The sequence below is a fragment of the Dermacentor andersoni genome, chromosome 4 (genome assembly GCF_023375885.2).
Source record: "Dermacentor andersoni chromosome 4, qqDerAnde1_hic_scaffold, whole genome shotgun sequence".
NCBI lineage: Eukaryota > Metazoa > Arthropoda > Arachnida > Ixodida > Ixodidae > Dermacentor > Dermacentor andersoni.
In genome coordinates this window covers 36,406,312-36,425,501 of record NC_092817.1, presented here as the reverse complement: position 1 = coordinate 36,425,501, position 19,190 = coordinate 36,406,312, and the positions used below count along the sequence as shown (strand labels likewise).

Here is a 19,190-nt window from a genome sequence, read left to right as displayed (position 1 = left end):
CTTTATGTGCATGTAGCCTTCATGCCTGTGTGATCTGTGTTAATAGATTACACTTCTGTTCCAAGTGCCAAAGCTGTACACAAGACGAAGTTGTTTACCGAGCTGAGTGAATTTTCACTTGCATTCCCCAGCAGCAAAATATTATTGGTGTTGAACTAAAAGATACCAACCCACTCGCTGCCAACAGAAACACTGCACCGATAATGTGCAGGGAGCACAAGAGAAAGGGCTACTTACTCCTTCATGATGGGTGACCTTGAAAATTTTGCCTTTCAACGTGAGCTCAGGCCTGAAGGTTGTGCAGATAAACTGGCTTCGTGAGCTCAGCTCCTCTAGGATATCTGCATACAGAGGAAGAAAGAAGGCACTTATAATGAAATAGGAAGTCCAGAAGAGAAAAAGCAACTTCAGCAATTTTTCCTGCTCTGAACTTATTTATTTTGACAGCAGCATTCTCCCACAGCTTTTTCCTCAAATAACTGTGCTCACTAAACACATGAGGATGACAAAGAAGCCAGTGGTTTGAGGGCTGTTGAATGGGGGGTGGGGGCTTGCTGTAAAAGAATAACGTGCCGTTTTTAAAAAGACCCTCACCAAACACCATTGAAAACTTTGGTCGTGCAATGAAAGTTGTAGGGTGCTGTCTAGGGAGCATTCTACCACAAGAATTTTGCAGGCTGGCTTGTTATTAAAGAAGATAGGAAAAATTGAAATGTTGCAATTCCATGCTATCAAGAGGTGCACTTCACTGCCAATGTAAGACACTCCTTCCTTCTGCCTTGACTAGCGTCCAGAAGTGTCATTCCTTATCTGCTTCCCATACTATAGCTGAGGAAACGTGTCACGACTTTGTCACGAGTTCAGTAGTGTGGAAAGTTGGGTGAGTTGGTGACTAATCATCACATACTGCGTGGGTGAAGCAGCACATTGAACAGGACAAAGCTGGGAAAACACATGGAAACAGGACATTTGCTGCACTCGTAACTACTTTATTCCAGAACAAATGCTTCATACTTATATACACGTGCACCGTCAGGTGTCAAAGATAGGCAAAACAGGATTAAAAACCAGTTTTTATTCTTATACCCATGCAAACTCGTATATCAAATGTAGGCAACATATTTAACACGGTGTGCTCTAATCGTTGGAGCCCTATCACATTTATCTTTATTAATAACAAATGTATTCTAGTGCGCTTCCAAAAATGGTGACCTCACGATGGCTCAGTAGAACAGATTGTTGACTGATAAAACACTGATTTATTTTATTAATGTGGAACGCTTCTATTATTTCTCTCATTATTTCAGCGAATGTCGTGTTTTCTTATGTTCTCTCTGGTTTGTCCTGTTCAGTGCACTGCTTCACCCACACCATATGATGCACAGGGCTTTTCAGTAAAGTAATGAGACTGAGTCTGGTAAAGAGAATTTATTGATCCAATCGGTACAGATTATTAAAGTTCTCCAATATAGTCTCCTTGGGCATCGATACACTGCTGCCAATGCGATTCCCATGCTGTAAAGGCTCCTTGGAAGTCAGCTGCTGTAACCTCTTCCAGAGACTCTGTGACTACTCGTTAGATGGCAGGAACATCGTTGAAACAATGACCTTTCAGGCTTCTCTTGAGCTTTGGGAAAAGGAAAAAGTTTGCCGGGCTCACATCGGGGCTGTATGGTGGCTGTGGCAAGGTTTCAACCCCTATTCGGGCCAGGTAGGCAGTCGCAACGAAGGCGGTGTGGGCTGGAGTGTTGTCGTGATGGAGCTTCCAATTATCGTCAATCTCCAGTCATTTCCGTTTAACCATGCTGTAAAGGCGCTCAAGAACTTCTTCGTAGAACACGACGCTGACAGTTCATTTTGGAAGTACAAATTCTTTGTCGGCCACCCCACACTTGTCAAGAAAGACAATGAGCATTGTCTTTACCTGGGACTGCGACATTCTCCCTTTCTTGGGGCGCGGAGAGCTTGCGGTGTGCCACTCGGAACTTTGGCGCTTGGTTTTGGGGTTGTACTGGAGCACCCATGATTCATCGCCTGTTATTACACCATCTAAAAAGTTCCATTCACTTTCTAACTGCACCAACATCTCGTGGGAAATGTCAGTTCGTTGTTGTTTTTGCTCATCACTCAACACATTTGGCACCAATTTCGAACAAACATTCCACATGTTCAAATTTTCAGAAATAATTTTGTCAACTGTTCTTTGCACATGTTGAGGTCTTCATTGGTTCATCTGATACTCATACCATGGTCAGAGTCTAGGAGATTTTTCACTTTGGCCCCATTTTCATCCAAGCTGCTTGTTGAAGGGTTTCCAGATTGCTCCATGTCTTCAACGGTCTTCTGTCCGTTCTTGAACTCACTGAACCACCAAAAAAAACCTGGGCCCTTGACAGAGCGTTGTCCTTGTAAGCCTCCTTAACTAAGCCAAGCGTCTCGGATGCAGTTTTTCCGAAGTGAAAGCAAAATTTAATTGCATACCGCTGCTTTTAACGTTATATGCAGGTCAGCGTGTTACCGTAGCCATGCGTACGCTTTTGATTTCCGAAGTATAGAATAAAGCGCAAGTGTCTAATAATATAGCAACTGCAATTTTAAGCAATGGTTATGTTGTACTTAATCACAACCAACTTACGTACAGTTTTCTCATAGACTACATCTGAAGTACCATGATTTCACCACCAGGCCTCGCCACTTACTGGTTTTTGAGCCTCTCCTTGCCAATTTAAAATTATAATTCCTACTTAAATCGTGAACAGGATTCTGAATTCTATCATTATAAATCATGGTCATTTCCATCAATGTCTCACAACACATTCCGGCCAGTTGTCAGTCCCTTTAGGTAGAGGCATTTGTGTGTGTGACCTTGACTCAGATTGGAAGCCGAGCTCTTTTGAGAGTAAGGGTGCATGGGATTCTGTTTTAAGTTTCAGCTGTTGTCATGCCAACCACTCACTGAATACTTTGCAGGCATGATTGTCACTGCATTATCTACACACCACACTTGTCTTCTTGCAATGTTCAAACCTGGTGAGAGGCCTTTTAAAGTAAAAACAGGGAAGAAAGAAATATTTGAAATAATATTTAAGAGCTAATGGTAAATTGAGATATCAGAGAAATAGAAGTGTTGTTTAGATAAATAATTTGGGCCTTTATCTTCTTTATGATGTATGCAACTTTCTGTAGGCTATACTAACGCTCGTTGTGGAATTTGAAATACATGCACAGACTATAGCACTCTCAGGCTACCTGTGTCTAAAGACTAGATTTATTTATTTCAACATGTTTTCAGCTGCTTGGTCAAAGGCTTGAGATCCTTCCTGTTCTACGTGTTATGAATTTTGTTATTTGAGAACATTTAATTCTGACAACCTTGCTGCATCGTGTTTACTTTGGTTTCTTTTGCATATAAGCTTTGTGAGGTTTTCTTGTGGTTAGGGAATAAGTGTTGAGAATTTGTGCTAAGCAACCATATTTTTTGTTGCCATCGTTCAGTAGGGCAACATCCAAGCAACTGCCTGCCTGACAAGTCAGCAGTGCGGCATTTGGGAAGTATGAAGTTTTATTATAGCATTATATGGATTGTTTTTGTAAAATCAATGTTTAAGCTGCCCGTGATGAGGTAGTTGCTATGTTAAAGGCATCTTGCTTTTCACGCTCAATGAGTCGTCTTAAAGGTCCCGGCTGGGGATTATTGAACTCTGAGCCCAAAGCTACTTCTACAACTGATGTCATGAGTGAAATGACGCATTGCTAGTTACGAGAATTGAGAAAAATAATTTTTTTCCCAGTCTATTTACACTGTTCAAATATCAAGCTATTGGCAACTGTAAATCATGTGGGTTACTATGTAAAAGCTATACAAAAACTATGTGGCATTCTTGTTGTGATGCCTTTGTTGGCAGTGACTCTATCAAGACTTTTGACACTGTTCTGCACCAGTCGCCACATCTTCTATTGTGAGTATGTGCCATGGTCGAGGCTCATCATCATCATTGTCATGTACATCTCTTTTCTGCTGTCCACGCTGTTGCCATGAGCATGACGATGAAGAAGTGCACGCCGACACACTGCTCTGTTCTCAAGAACAACTTCTGTGCGATGCACACTATGTCGTCCTCGTCTGCCACAATATTGCTTGCCTTGAGCTCTGAAATACATGTGCAGGCGCTACTACTCTCAAATAGTTAAAAAAAAAAAAATTATGGGGTTTAACGCATCAAAACCACTTTCTGATTATGAGGCATGCCGTAGTGGAGGACTCCGGAAATTTCGACCACCTGGAGATCTTTAACGTGCACCTAAATCTAAGCACATGGGTGTTTTCGCATTTTGCCCCCAGCGAAATGCGGCCGCCGTGGCCGGGATTCGATCTCGCGACCTCGTGCTCAGCAGCCCAAGACCATAGCCACTAAGCAACTACGGCGGGTTCAAATAGTACAAGGTGTGCAGCACAACACCTTTCACTATTTTCACAACACACCCAACAGTCAAATGCATTACGTGGCAGATACATGGGTTTGAAACCCAGCGGTGATGGTGGCTGCGGAAAACATTTCCTTCTTTTCCTCCCAATAGCTATGGTGAAGCTGGAGATGACGAGGCTGTCTGATGATGACAAAATAATGTTGATGACGACAAGGTTGTCAGCATAAAGGAATGGACGGACAGATAGACAAGGCAAATCCAGTTTTGAGCTCTTACCCATTGTTGCTGTAAAAATTATTCTGATACCATGTTGTTTGGCATGTGATCTCAAGCATAATGCTCAAGAATGCTCAAGCACAATGTTAGTGCAGCTCCCTGCCAACTATTAAGCATAGTATACTATTTAAAAAGATCAGAAAAGCTTTATGAATGATCAGATATCATTACAATTTCACTAGAATAAGTTTAATACATTATGACTTTAATTCTCATAATTGTTGCAACACACTGTACAAGAACTTGTACAATTGTTTGATGCCTTAACATTAAACATTAGGTCGAGCTAAAGTGATAGATCAGTGCTTATGACTGTCCAAAAAGATAGTTAATACGTACTCCAAACTGGCCAAACCGCCACCTTAGTTATTGTTAGAAAATTGTGCAGATACCATGCACTGTGGGAATCTATGCTATGCAGTAGCGTAGCTAGGCCGTCTCTGTCACCCCCCCCCCATGGTGTAGTCGAGGAAGTCGAGGATATCAACAATTTCCGGGTGTCTTCAGATGTATATGGCAGCCTTCGAAATCCCCAGTTCTGAAAGTTGGCAGCTCTGATATGATTTACAAGGAAGCAATGTTTGCATGATAAAAACCAAACTGTACATGTCACTGAGTCCACAATACGAGAAGCTGGGACTGGTGCACTTACCAGCGAGACACTGCCGATGCTGTGCATCTAAGCAGGCATCCACTTCATCAAAGATGTAGAAAGGTGCAGGATCGCACTTCTGAATAGCCAGAATGAAACACAGGGCCACCACGGTCTGCTGGCCCCCAGAGAAGCATTCCACAGACTGTAAAATGTTGCGCGAGCTGAAGGAGGCCTGTTGAAAAGTAAAGAACCATTAAGAATAAAGAACAACCACAACAATCTGCTAGCTACTGCAAGTTCCATGTCCAGACACTTTCACTGAGTCATTCTCTGTTTATGAAGACCAAGGCGAAGATTCGGTATGCATCACATCAGGTAATGCTTTGCTTATGCCGAGGAAACTCATTAGCTTATAGTGTGGGTACCTTTGCTTAGTTTCATATAGATTCAGTGCACTTCTGGTAAATACGAACTGTGAGAAAATCTTGCACTGTGTGAAAGCTATCCCCAATAGTGTTCAGATGCTGAGAAGGCTCAGGGCGAAACTTGACACTCAAAATGTGATTGGCTGTGTTGCAGACAAATATTAAAAATTAATGTTTCTCATACTGAAACTGATAAGGAACGTCACCGCTTCTGAGAAAAAGATATACTAAACCAATGTAGCAAATGCATCGCTCTTTCAACCAAAAACTGTTGGTTCATTTGCAGGAGGAATTTAAAAAATTAGCTGGGGTTCAACGTGGCTTGAGACTAGTTATACGAGCCAAAGATTTGATAAGCATGGTTAGACACTGTTATTCAGTGCTTCTTCCCGGCGAGCTATATCAGCAGGGTGCTCAGACTCAGCCTAGTGCCTGCAGCAAAGAGTTGACGCACTCGCACCGGCGCATGCTTCATCCACAGCAAGACTGAGCAACCAAGCGCTGTCGAAGCAGCTTTTAAGGCACATTTATAGTCTGACATTATCCATGAGTGGGCAAGCGTCGTCGACACCGGGTGCATCAGAGTGCGTTGGCAGCGTCCGGTTACGTTGATTATGCCAGTACGTTTAACCATCGGACGAACTAGGGATGCTGCTGTTCTTGGCAACGTGATGCAATGTGTGTGCATGCTCATGCTATGTCGGACTAAATTCAGCCCTTTAAACCCTCGCCTAGTCACATGGTACACAGCGGCAAGGCTTGAGAGAGCACAGTTGTGATGCCTTTCTGCAGCGGATCACGTGACATCACATCTTCACGTTTGCGCACCGGCGACTGAAGGTCAAACGTGTGCCAAGATTGACCTTGGGAGTTGTACCTTGAGGAGTAGAGCTTTTGCTCTAAAAAGTACTTTAAGCGTGCTTGTATGAAATCTGATATGACAGCAGCAGATGTATAGTATCAAGAATTGAATATGACAATGTTAAAACATCAAGGTTGCTTGCAGAATTTCACACTGCCGTGTTTAAAGCTCATACCAATAACCAGTGTGGCTCCAACACCACATTTTCTACTTAACCTAATGAAACCCAACTTTGAGTACATTACATTTATACTTGCATTCTCTTACACAGCAGTTTTCTGTGGTAGCTTTCAGCAGATGCTCCTCAGAAATCCTATTCTAAACGAGGATGTCTTTGTTTCCAACAACAGTGGCTCTCTATATATTTAACTGGTCAGACAAGCCAAGAGTTCAAATTGTCAAACAAAATGGAAATGAATGAGTGCATAGATGTAACTCCATATATTTGTGCCTTCCTCTTCATTCATCACATTGCAGTGTACTTGCTTTGAACTCTTGCTTACTATTAAATAAAAAAAAAAACAAAAAAACTAACAATGCATGCTCAAAACAAAAGAATTACTGCTACCTGAAACTCAATGCCTTTGCATATCCGCTGCCTCTCAGGTTGGTCCTGTCCCTGCAAAAGACAAAGTAAATGCTACTTAGCTCAAATTCTGAGACTAAAGGCCTCTTAAACAAGTGCCATGCATTATTTTCTTTATAGCACACACTATGTAATGCTGCCATCGGGCTTTTATCTATTCTGTGCTAGTTAAAAATAAAGCAAATGGACAGTGGTTCAGTGAATGTTGCTTCCTCATTACTGCTCCTGATAAGCATATTTTGCGAGCTTTCTTGCATGCAAAGTGCATTCATTGGAAACCACGGCCCTGAAAGAGACAGGCTACATTTTCATACACACCATTGCTTACCTTACAAAAACACACAAAGACACACTACACTAGCTATTGGAGACCAATTGAGGCACTAAAAGAGGCTTACTGACAAAGGCAGCCTTCGATGTACTGCAAATATAGTATAAGGCAGCACTGAAAAGTAACAATTGCACCTGTATAAACTTTTTTCTGCATTCTAACAGAGAGGATTAGAAGCAGTTCACTACTCATCAAAGCAGTTCCCCTGTATTTGACACACACGAACCGATGCATCACCAGTATGTAAATGGACTTGGGTAAAGTCTTGTGGTCAACTTCAAAGTGAGGTGTTCTCAGATTATCACCTGTATGACACTTTACATCAGTGAAAGCTGCTTTGAAGAGTCCACATATTCTCAACACCTAAAACACACTGGCAGCTGTGTTGCCGAGCCGCCCGTTTCACTTGCCTCCAAATTTGAACACCTGCACCCTGTTTTCCTCTACCCTTCGCTGCATTACTGCACGATATTCAGAAATAACCTTGTTAAACAAATGATTGTCTTTATACACATTGATGTATATGCCTTTGGTATGAAGTGCCATTTCCATGCTCCACCACACACATACCTGCCAGCTTGTGAACTTTAAAATTTGTAAATATCCTGCAGACATGACTATAAAAGGGGGAGAGTGAATCGCACTAATTTTTCAAAGTTGACCCTGAGGACAGAACTTTTGTCGGATACTAGCCCTCTATTAACAATGATTTACCTTTAGGTGCACCACACAAGCAACAACAACAGCAAACATGGAACAGCAAAAACTGAACAGCAATAGAACTTGTTTATATCACAGTGACTTTTTCAGCTACATTGGTATATAGTCGACTTAGCCCATTCGCCTGCTCAAAACAAGTACCCCTCTGTGTCCTGTCACCAGCATATGAGGGTGTCGTTGGAGACCAAAGAGCGACACTCTCTTTTCTTTGCAAATGGGATTCATTTTTTGTAAAACTTGACCCAATATTTGTAAAATCGTAGAACTAGACCAAATTCATAAACTTTACAAAAATTCGGAGAGCTCGCAGGTATGCATATGTATGTTGCCTCTATTTGGTGCTGGCCATGGCCATGAGTGGCACTGGCTAACACTCCCGGGATTAGATCAAGCACACATGCGTAAATACAAAAGAAAGTGTATGGGATGATGGCTGCTGGGTCGCAGCTCAACAGTAGAGAATGATGCACATAATGCGGAAGACGTGAGTTTGGTGCCAACCTACAGCAAGTGGTTTTTTCATCCACTCTCACCTTTTTCTTTTTTAAATAGACACATAAATAAAAGAAAAGTTATTTCCCATCTTTCTCTGGCTTCATTATTTGTGGTTCTAAGAAACAAATCAAGCCACTCAGTTTCCCGTATTCATTTTGCCTATTCTTGCATCTGTGTATTGAATAAACTATAGTTGGAAGTTGCCATCCCTGTCATAATGATTTTTCTTCCTTTCCGTGTTTTGATATTTTAAAGGTATAATTCTGACCTTTAGTAAGCACTAGTTAGGCCAAGAACATGTTCTTCTACATACTGCACATTATTTGAAGCTCCCGAATAAACAGTGCAAGGTTTCCCAGCCTTATTACGCTGCTTGCGTTTTTACTTGAACAAGTCTTTGTCAGGATTGATAAGAAAAGATAGCAGACATCAGTAATTGCTGAAAAGACAATAATAATAAAAAAAGTGGTGCCTAAAATTGAAGAGTATGAAGTGCACATGAATAAGCTGTGCAAGCAGAGGGGCTTTGTCACTTAGATATATTGCACTGATGGATGCATCAGTGCTGCATCCTGTCAATATTGACAGAGACCTCAGTATGCTGGTCTGAGTACTGCCCAGCACCTGGTGTTACCCAAATCATCCTGCCTGAGGTTATGGCTTAGTGAGGAGTCACACTCGACAACCAGGACCATAGAGCTTGGCTTACCATCTGGCCATGTTTACGTCATACAAGCACAGTGTGCCAGGTATTCATGGGCCATGTCAGTGATTTCAGTGCCATGGTGAACGTTGTGGACTCACCACCGGTGACCATGTTCTGTTAGGCTGCCTAAGACATTCATGCCTTAAGCATGTTGGTTCACAGCGTGCTCGATTCATGCATTTAAGTTTTGAAGATTTGTATAACAGTTTCACTCATGGAAGCTTCTGCAACATAATGTCGAAGGAGCGTTGTTGTTAACTGCTGAGCTTTATAGGCTTTTGCTTTTTATGTTGTAAATGCTATTGCACTCCCTGTTACTGCATTTGTTGTCTGTGCTAGAATGAGGCTTGTTTATTTTGTGACAAACTCCATGTGTCAATGATGTGTTCATTCACCTAATTGGAATGACAGGTCAGGTTCAGCATTACAATCTCGCATCTACCTCTTTCCCTGCCTGCATGGCCTAAGCCACTTGGAACAATACAGTATGAGCAAGTGACCTGAAACTGAGTGTCAGCTCCAGTGAGCACTGTCGACTATTGGATGATGGAATGTAATCGGAATGCAAACCAGTGACTTTTGTTCCGCTGCTGCAAGTGCTATTAGGCTGCCACCACCACAAATTCCAGATTATGCAACAGAGTATTCAACATGAAAATACTTTTTAAGATCTGATATTCAGGAAAAGAGTACTTGCTGACGTTGGGAGCGGTGAGGAAAAAAACACAATAAAGCTTGTGTAAAAAAAAAGCACGTGAGATGCCTCGGTGGGGCAGCAGATTGTCTCCTGTAATTCTTGATGGCCTTTCATCAGCTTTCCATGCCAATAAGTGGCTCATGAACAAGGCAAAATTACAAACACATCCTTCATACACTCATTAATATGCAGCCGCTCATATTGGTGCGGCATCACATGAGATTGGCAAATTGGCTTGCTGGCTGAGAGCCAGCCAAGCTGAGCTGCTGGCTTAAAAGAGCACACACATCTAAAGTGTGCCATTTCAAGTTTCTATTGCTGTGTTTGACACTTAATTTTGCAACACACAAACACACACCGTAAAAAAAAAAAAAAAAAACAAAACAAAAAAAAAAAACGCAAGGCCACAAGCAAACAAATATAAACTGATATTGTCTCATTTCTTGCATTTTCGGTTTCTATGTAGCATTAGAATACTCATTAAAATAAAGCATGACCAACCAAATTTTGTATTTGCTTTGTTATATCTGATAATTAGTTATATCTGTGTTCATTATATTGAGATTTCGTTATGAGCATTAGGCACAGGACATCAATGGGCGATTTCTAGATACTCACTTCAGCATTTCTCTTTTCAGTGGTGATCACCACCTTCGCATGGCCATGAGGCACAAACCTCTTGAAGAAGTCCACAAAGTATTTGCATACTTGTTTCAGGGTAAATTCAATGTTACAGAACTGTTGCTCCTTCTGACTGTCCTTCATTTCTTCAGCTCTCTGCAGCAAGAAAAATATACAGTCAAACATAATTGCAACGAAGCGCTTGTGACCTACAACATCCTTTCTTATACAGGGCACTATTTTGTTATCTTTCTTATGGTACTAGCACTTCCAAGAGAGCTGGCTAAACACGTTCACGATAAGGAAATCATTATTTAACGTCACTTAAAGAGGTACTCAGTGAAAGAAGTTGAACATTTTCTTCTATGCACTTTATTCGATGGAGTGTGTGGGTTCAGTCGACCTTGTCACACTGATATTCATTGCACACTTTGTGGAAGCGATGCGAGGTAGAGCTGCAGAGTGTCAAATGTCGCTATTACCCCTCTTGTCAAAATTCTTGGTTCATCTGCAGAGTATTCATCACCGCTGCCTCCATCTTCGCCATCTTCGCCTTCTTCATTGATGGCTTCTGTGTTGTTGTCATCGATCATCAATTCTGAGCAGGTCATCACGTTGATGTGATTGATGTGATGACCTTCACCCCTCCCCCCTTCTCTGCTTCTGCCCCAACAATTTGGGTGGGACGGGAGGGGGTGAATGTTTAAAATGTCATATTTATTGTACCAGTATGCGATTACCGCCTCAAGTAAGTCTGATTGTATTATCATGAACTTGCAGATGGACCAGCATATCAATGTAAGAAATATGTCTCAGAAAAGTTGATTAATTATTTCATGCATCAGCGATGAAAAAAAAATTTTTTTTATTACAGAGGCTGCTTCCCGACCAAACTGGCCGAGTGCGGACTATAGGGCAGTGCTCGGCAGATCACTGGGAGCCGATCATGTCGGCATGAAGCGTGTTGGCCGTAAAAAGCTGACCTCGTTGGCACTTGTTCGGTCACAAATGCTGGCCTAGATGCGTAGGGCTGCATAATGCTGAGCATGGGAGTTTTGGCTGGCCAGAGACATTGGCTTCATGCTGGTCTGACGCTGCTAGCCAATCATATAGGATGCCCTTGACATCTGGCGCCGACTTCCTTCCTCGTCTTCTAAAGGAGGTCATGGTAGTTGAAAAAGCACTTACTTCTGCTACGAGCCAAGCAAAGCATATGCGGTGCAGTTCCTGTCAGGGGAGGGGATTGGGAAATTAAGGAACAGAGCGCAGCGGGTTGCCTCAACCGTCTGTGGCAGTCAGGTCAGGCAGCATTCACGGGGAAGGAGTCGGCAAAAGGCAGGCATGTAGATGGCTTTTCTTTCTATTCTGTTCGACTTCTCTTCTGTCCACCACTTCAGGCAAAACAGGAAAGAGCGGTAAGAAGATAGGAGAGACCGGGGGTTTAAAAAGTGTACAGTGGCTCCTTGATTGGCACAGCTTCGCACAGTTTCTTTGGTGCTGTGCTTCATGTTTGCAAGAAATCTGCTCTAAATGTGCATGGAAAATTTCCAGCCAGCGGATTTTCACCTCCTACGTACCTCCATATTTACATGTAAGTTGCACATCTTATTTACGCTATTTGAGCCTATCTTTTGCAGAGTTAATTTTGAGAGAGTGCTCGTAAGTACAGTTGAGGCTGGGTTTCTTTGTTTCAAGAGCTCGTCCGCGCTTTCTGAAATGTTAATCGGAATGTTAATAGCACAGTCTAGATTTGATGCCTTGTGGTCTTTGTAGCTACATTTAATGCAAGAATTCACATGCCAAAGCTTGTCAGGCAAGCGAGTTAAGAGAGTGTGGGTTCATCATGATGTGCATAGAGCACTGATGTGTGCATGCAGTGCCCGTAGTGTGCTATATGTTGTGTGCACGACGTACGTACATTGCAGTTGTGGAGACGCATGCGAGATAGATTGAAGAAAGGCGAATTTTGCCCCTCTCACGTCAGATTTTTGCAACACTTATTTTGAGGCTAACTAAATAATGTAACATTGCGTGTGCATATGCGATGCGTATTTAGTGTTTGTATTAAGAAATCATGGATATATCAGAATCTGTTTCTATGTACAATGCCTAAAGGATTTTGAGACCACGAAATATCTGATTCAATATCCAGCACCCAAACAATTGTTATACATGTCCCATTTCTGAAACTTACATACTACATTGACTTTATTCCAGATGCCAGAGTGTGACCATTGCAGAAACAGTCAAGTGATGTGGCTGCACAGTTCTCTGGTGAATGGGCTTATGCAAGTCAACGAAGGACATCTTCAAATGCCCATACAAGACTATCATTGATCATTTTATGTTTGACCCTACCACTAACTTACTATTTCAGCACTTCACAACAAATTTTTCCTGATTTCTGTTGTGTTTGTATCTAAATAGTTCAATAAACTTTGACGAAAAATCGACTGTAGTGATAATTTGTCTACAAAGCGCTTGCCTTCTATAGCACGCTTTAAGAATCAAATGAGTGCATGAATTAAATAGCGAATTGTACAGGATGTCCTTTCTTATGTCGAATTATATTTTTATTCCTGTTGCAAATAACACCATTCCACTTCTTCATCTGGGTTACCTTTAACAGGCGGACATTACTTTCTAAATGACTAGTAGTTCAGAAGTTGGTAATTGACAAAATCATGCCAATTACCTTTTTAATAAATCGCATTAGTGCATATGTTGGGATGGCAAGAATGAGCCCATTGACATGCAGGGGCCGTTCAGTTAGAACAAATTTTCTAATTATAGTTCCAGTTTCAAGGTGTACGTCATGTCATAGTGTACAGCAAATAGCCATTTTCTTGCTGCACTATGAATATACGCAGTGCTCGAGGGAATAATTATGACACCAACTCATTTGGTGACTTTGGCCTCGTATATCTCAATATTGGTGCTAGTTACAAATTTTGTTCGAAGTGAATAGGTCCTACACGTTGATGGGCTTTAATACCACCGTTACAACGCGTGCCTTAAAGCGATTAATTAGAAAGATAAGCAGCACAATCTTTTCAATTAAATACTTCTATGCTTGCGACTTATCCAGAATGTAATGTTGACCAGTTAAGGTAACCCAGTTGAAGAAGGGGAATATGCTGGTACCTGTGACAGGGTGCCTTAAAAACATCGACATAAAAAGAAGCACCCTGTATACATGACTCAAAAAAGAAAGAAAAAAATCGAAATATGAATACTGGCAAAAGAATGCTGGCCGCAGACAAGCCACACTGTTGCCATTGTGGGAAAGTCGGTGACCCACGTGTGGGCCGAACGTGTCCATGATGACTTAACCGGCCGTCATGATGCCGGACTGGTGTCGTCTACCGACTGCCTGCCGGTGGTTGGCAAACAGGCTGGCCATTTGCAAAAACCAAGCCTGGCTCGACCCAGATGGCCGAGATTGGACCGTCTATTGTTTAAGTGGCCTTAGGGGTCGATGTGATCTTCCGCCGAGCTCATTTTTTTGCTTGGGTTGGGAATTATATTACATTTTTATTAAATACTTCACAATGTGAATGACTTAGTTTAGGCAACAGCACAGGCAGGTGCATGCCAGTTTGCACAGATACTGTATATGTTCAAAGTTGTCTGATGGGAAATCGAGGCTTGCATGGATGCACACACACAAAAAGACAGAGTGAAGACTTCAAACGCTGAATGAAACTTGTATTGCATAGCTTTCTATTCTTGGAACATAACAAAACACAGGTGAACAATAATAAAAGCACTCAAGGCTTACTTCAAGCAACGTGCTGGTGGGCCATTTCATTGCTTGGCAACGTACAAACTACAGCACAGAACGCACCAGAAAAGGGGACCAACAGGTTGTGCTATGCATCAGTGTATATTCTGGTGGCATGCACGTGACCTCGTTGCCATCGAGGCCCATGAAGGAAACGCTATGTATATTTTAAGGATCAAGCTTCCCAACAATACAACTGTACATACACTGCGAGTCACGTTCATGTCGGTGAGGTGCTTGCATACATAGTTCAGTTTCTCCGAGGCCTGCTCAAGTAGTCTGCCAGCCAAGAGGTCAGGTGGGTTCATCTCACTGATCCTATGTTGCAGGCGCTGCCGTTCATGTTCAAGCTGCAGGGCGACCACGGGGATTTGGGTCAGTGAGCTATTAGCTCTCACAAAACAAGTCCAAATAAGCAGTGAGGCTTATCCAAAAATAGCCTGGAGCAAGCAGAACGTTTCACACACACAAAAAAAAAATCTATTTGAAAACCTTACTCCCTTTAACGTAAATACACACTTTGCACACTCTATAATCATACACATTTTGAGCAATGGCCAAATTTGTTAAAAACATCGCAACAGAAACAGTGAGAAACAAATCATTGTTATTGAGTGCAATGTCCTAAAAAATTGTGTTGGCCGCCTCTGTGTTGCCCTTTCCACTTCTGATAGGAGTTATGAGACTTCAATTCAGGCCCTCTGAAAATCTGGCCGCGTTACAGGGCTCACGAATGCGAGAATGCATGTTACATTTTTGGGGAAGAAAAGAGACCCAAATGCTAACAGGTCTGAAAGACTATGACCGGTGACTGAAGAGCGCTGTCAAGCAACTCAGCGAAAGTAAGGAGCCCAAATTCACTTCTAGTAAGTGGAATCGGCTACTTTGTCAAGTTGTCAACAGCAGATGGATGTCGCCCTATTGATCATGAGATCGAGCAGAGTCGCTGCCTGGTGGGCATTGGCCAAACCACGAATAGTGTGGATTGCGCCGCGTTTCGTCTGCTAGGCCCTACATGTTTACGTGTGTACTTACGGCATGCATATCTTTAAAGACCATTTCTTCTGTGGTTGTAGCATGGATGTAAATGCTGGTCTACATTTTTTGACGGTGTACAGAAGCATTGAGCCTTGCACTGTTGTCTTTGCACTGTAGTAAGATCAATGACTGGCCATGTTGAGCTTGCAGTGTATCACAATCGCATTTTTTGTTTGCCACAATCATACCAATTTTATTGTTGCTTTATGTTTTCAGTACATCAGAGAAAGTATTTTACTTCGTTTTAAGTAAATCAAGTGGTTGCAGCTAACGTGAATGCTGCGCTTCATCAACTTGCCGCAATGTGCTGATCACTCCGCAATCTCTGTGATACCTTGCAACATGAATGAGGTAGCGTAAATATCACTCACAAATGATACAATTTGCACTATATTACGATAACTGCATCATGACAACTGAAGTAATTGCAACTCTTGCTTGGTGGTCATGCAACAGCCTGAGGGGCTCTCTTAAAATGTAGTTCTGATGCAATGAGGGTGAAATTATTCTACCTTGCAAGTAAATTGTGAGCTTTTCTGATTTTACTCGCTGCTACAAAAGGAAAGCTAAAATAGGGTATTAGTGAGGATCATGTATGACAGAAGTCTCTATATAGACACAGGACGTCAGAACACTGAGCTGATAGGCGGTTACTATAAGTTCCTTTCGCTCATCAGTGTGAAGTAGTTAGCTTGATATAAAACAGCAGCCATTATTATCTGAAATAAAACCTAATGATTTTAGTCTCTCAAAGACTTACAACTTTGCACATAACCATGCAAGGGCAACTTTGTGCTTAAATGAAGCTTTTTTAGTGTTGCTGCAATAAAAATAATCTTGTCTGAAGCAACCTGGTGATCCAGCTAGCATGCTGTCTCACAGTGACCTAGCTAATTTAATTGAACTCATTAACTGATTGCATTTTGAAGCACACTAAAAAAAGGAATGCAAACGTATGCCTACAATTGGTGATGTAAAATGCACATTAACTTGCTACTTCAGTTTAGTTGTACAGGGATGCTGATTTTTTTATACCCAGTTCAAGATTTGAAGAGAACATGGTATTAATTAAGTTTCACATATTGTATAGCAGAGCAGGTGGAACACCAGCAGAACAGGCACAAAAAACAGATTGTTTGGCTGAGTGCTAGTCCCCTGTTGATTGACAGTTTGCATTTCCTTTGTTTTAAGTAAAAAGAGACTTTCGGCACATTTTTGCAAAAATATGGCATTGTAGGGCAATATACACTAGTTCACTGCTGTCAGCGCATTTCATTGCCATAAAATCGCGTCAAATTGTCCACAGTGAAGCGCCATTGTATACCTTTCAATGCATGCTCCCAACCACCTATTCACACTAACGTGGCACGGGGCCTGCAGCCACCTGTAGCTTGATCTCGCAGCTATTATGGCCCACTACTATAAGGAACCTAGACATAAGAGCAGAATTCCTGCTGTATCCAATACTACATAGAAGTACGGCACACACAACAAATTGTAAAGCCATTCAAGTTTTCTTTTTCTAATATGCATTATGGGAATGGCAATTGTGCTTGTTTACATAACTGCGATGGCATTTACTACAGTTACTGCTAGCCGAGTGTAAGAGAAGTAAAACATGTTCACGTGGTTACTTTCAGTTGGTACTGAACACAGCCTACAGCGCTTGCATCTGGAAAGTGCAAGTAGAAGCCAATAACCAAAAGCTGGACACCGAGTCTATTGATGGTGCAACATACCTCTGTCTTCCCCATGTGGCGGTATCTGCTCAAATTCTTAGAAACAGTGCCAAACATGCAGGCTTTCTTTGTAATTTCCTCCAACTGCAAATTGGTAAGGACAGGAGAGAGAACAAACATTAGATTCACATGTCTGTTACTGAAGCCTGAAGCATTCACAGTTGCATACATGACATGAAGCACGACACATACACACGCTTTATAAGCACCCCCCTGGCACATCAACGCTATTTGTATTTCTGTTTCATGAACTTAACAAAGACATATAAGCCTCACAAGTTAATTGATAGCATGATGATGAAAGAGACAGTTATCATGAATACTGCACTTTTTACATAGGAGGTTGACATGCCTGGTCTGACCAACAGAGGAAACATTAATAAGCTCAAATGATCATTTATACAAGTAAATCGCCACATCATTTTTCTTTTCTTTTTCAGGGACAAAGGGTAGTTAGAAACCTTATTTGTCCCAAGTGAGCTTTGTTGATGAATTATACTCACTGACAACTTTCTGTGGCTATGAAGGGAAAGCTACGGGCGCGTGACTGGTGCACATGTGTTACCGTGCCACGTAGCCCGGCAGCGTTGACATTGCTTTTGGTTGCTCGCAACAGATGCTGAATCGACGCAGCTTCCATGTGCGACAGTTTCGCATTTGCCCCGACGCGGAAGGGAAAACTCGCAAAATAAATAAACTTTTACACTCAGTGGTGTGTTCTGTCTTTTTACCTGTTGCTGATAAGATGTTTATGTTTTCTCTTCCTCAGGCTAACCAAAAGTGGATTAAAACACGGGACCCTTTTGGGAAGCACTCTCACTTGTGCGCACTTTGCCTCCGTAGCTTTCCCTTCATAGTAAGAAAGTTGTCCGCGAGTACAGTAATGTGCAAGAGTGTCGGACATTTTCTTTTTTTTACATCACGCATGTTGTTTGGCATCACTTAAACTTACTCTCACCGTTCATGTGCCATGTCTGATTTGGAAAGACCACAAACCAGAGCAGTGAGAGAAGATGAAACTTGATGAAAACAAAGCTTTGTTAGCAGGACAGATAGCTGGGTGTGAATTGTTCTGCATTCATGAAAGAGGAAAGATGTGCGCTCTCTCCTGTTTTTGTCTTACGCACTACTGTGTTGGTTGTACATTTTTATTTGTCTGACCAGAAAGGCCATGGTGCAATTAAACTGTGAAAGAGCTGTCAAGGCAAAAACCTGCACTGTGTTGGCACCACAGCAGGCTGCAACAATTGATCAGAAGTTAAGGAACCTGTTGTACACACCACAGCCAGCGTGTTCGACCTCTTCAGGGTGAGATGCTCCATTTCTTTCGATGCAGCTTTCAAGTCTTCCCCACTGCGTGCTTTCTCTTCAGACATTTCTTGAACAGCCTGCTCCAGGTCATAAATTCGAGAGGCAGCACTGGAATTGTTCTCAAGCTCTGGAAGTCCCAGAAGAAGTGTTTTAGCAAATGTAATGGCGGCTGGACAGTGCGCGTGTACTTGTTGTGTTTAGCGACTTTTGTTTGATCTGAGGTGTGCAGTGCAGATGACGGGGGAAAGATTAAGGACAAAAGTACTGACTTTCAATGGAGTGGTACACTGCATGTCTTGGTGATTCCATGCATTGCAGCCAAACGTATGGGGTCTGTCATTCAACCAGGACAGGAAGGTGAATGTACAGTTAGTGCCAAAAATTTACAGACCATGGAACCTGGGCATGCAACCTTGTGTTTGGATTTTTTGCCTGTAGTAATACAGAGTACAGTATAACCTTGTTATAGCAAAGTTGATAGACAAACTGAACTTACTTTATTATAATGGTTACTCACCCTCGCAGCCTACAATGCCTGCCGTAGGAGGGAGGTGAGTTGCAGCTGGGTAAGCTGAA

At 42.1% G+C, this 19,190-nt stretch overlaps 1 protein-coding gene across 1 annotated transcript in view; it reads right to left on the bottom strand.

Annotated features, from left to right (window-relative positions):
* Positions 1 to 19,190, bottom strand: part of LOC126536921 (structural maintenance of chromosomes protein 3-like) — a 62,038-nt gene that overhangs the window by 3,966 nt on the left and 38,882 nt on the right. Inside the window, exons 24-30 of the mRNA XM_050183984.2 lie at positions 18,584 to 18,741; positions 17,304 to 17,387; positions 14,733 to 14,876; positions 10,740 to 10,898; positions 7,155 to 7,205; positions 5,357 to 5,531; positions 238 to 341 (exon numbers count right to left, since the gene is read on the bottom strand). Of these exons, the coding sequence (XP_050039941.2) occupies positions 238 to 341; positions 5,357 to 5,531; positions 7,155 to 7,205; positions 10,740 to 10,898; positions 14,733 to 14,876; positions 17,304 to 17,387; positions 18,584 to 18,741 (875 nt within the window). The remainder of the gene's footprint in view (positions 1 to 237; positions 342 to 5,356; positions 5,532 to 7,154; positions 7,206 to 10,739; positions 10,899 to 14,732; positions 14,877 to 17,303; positions 17,388 to 18,583; positions 18,742 to 19,190) is intronic.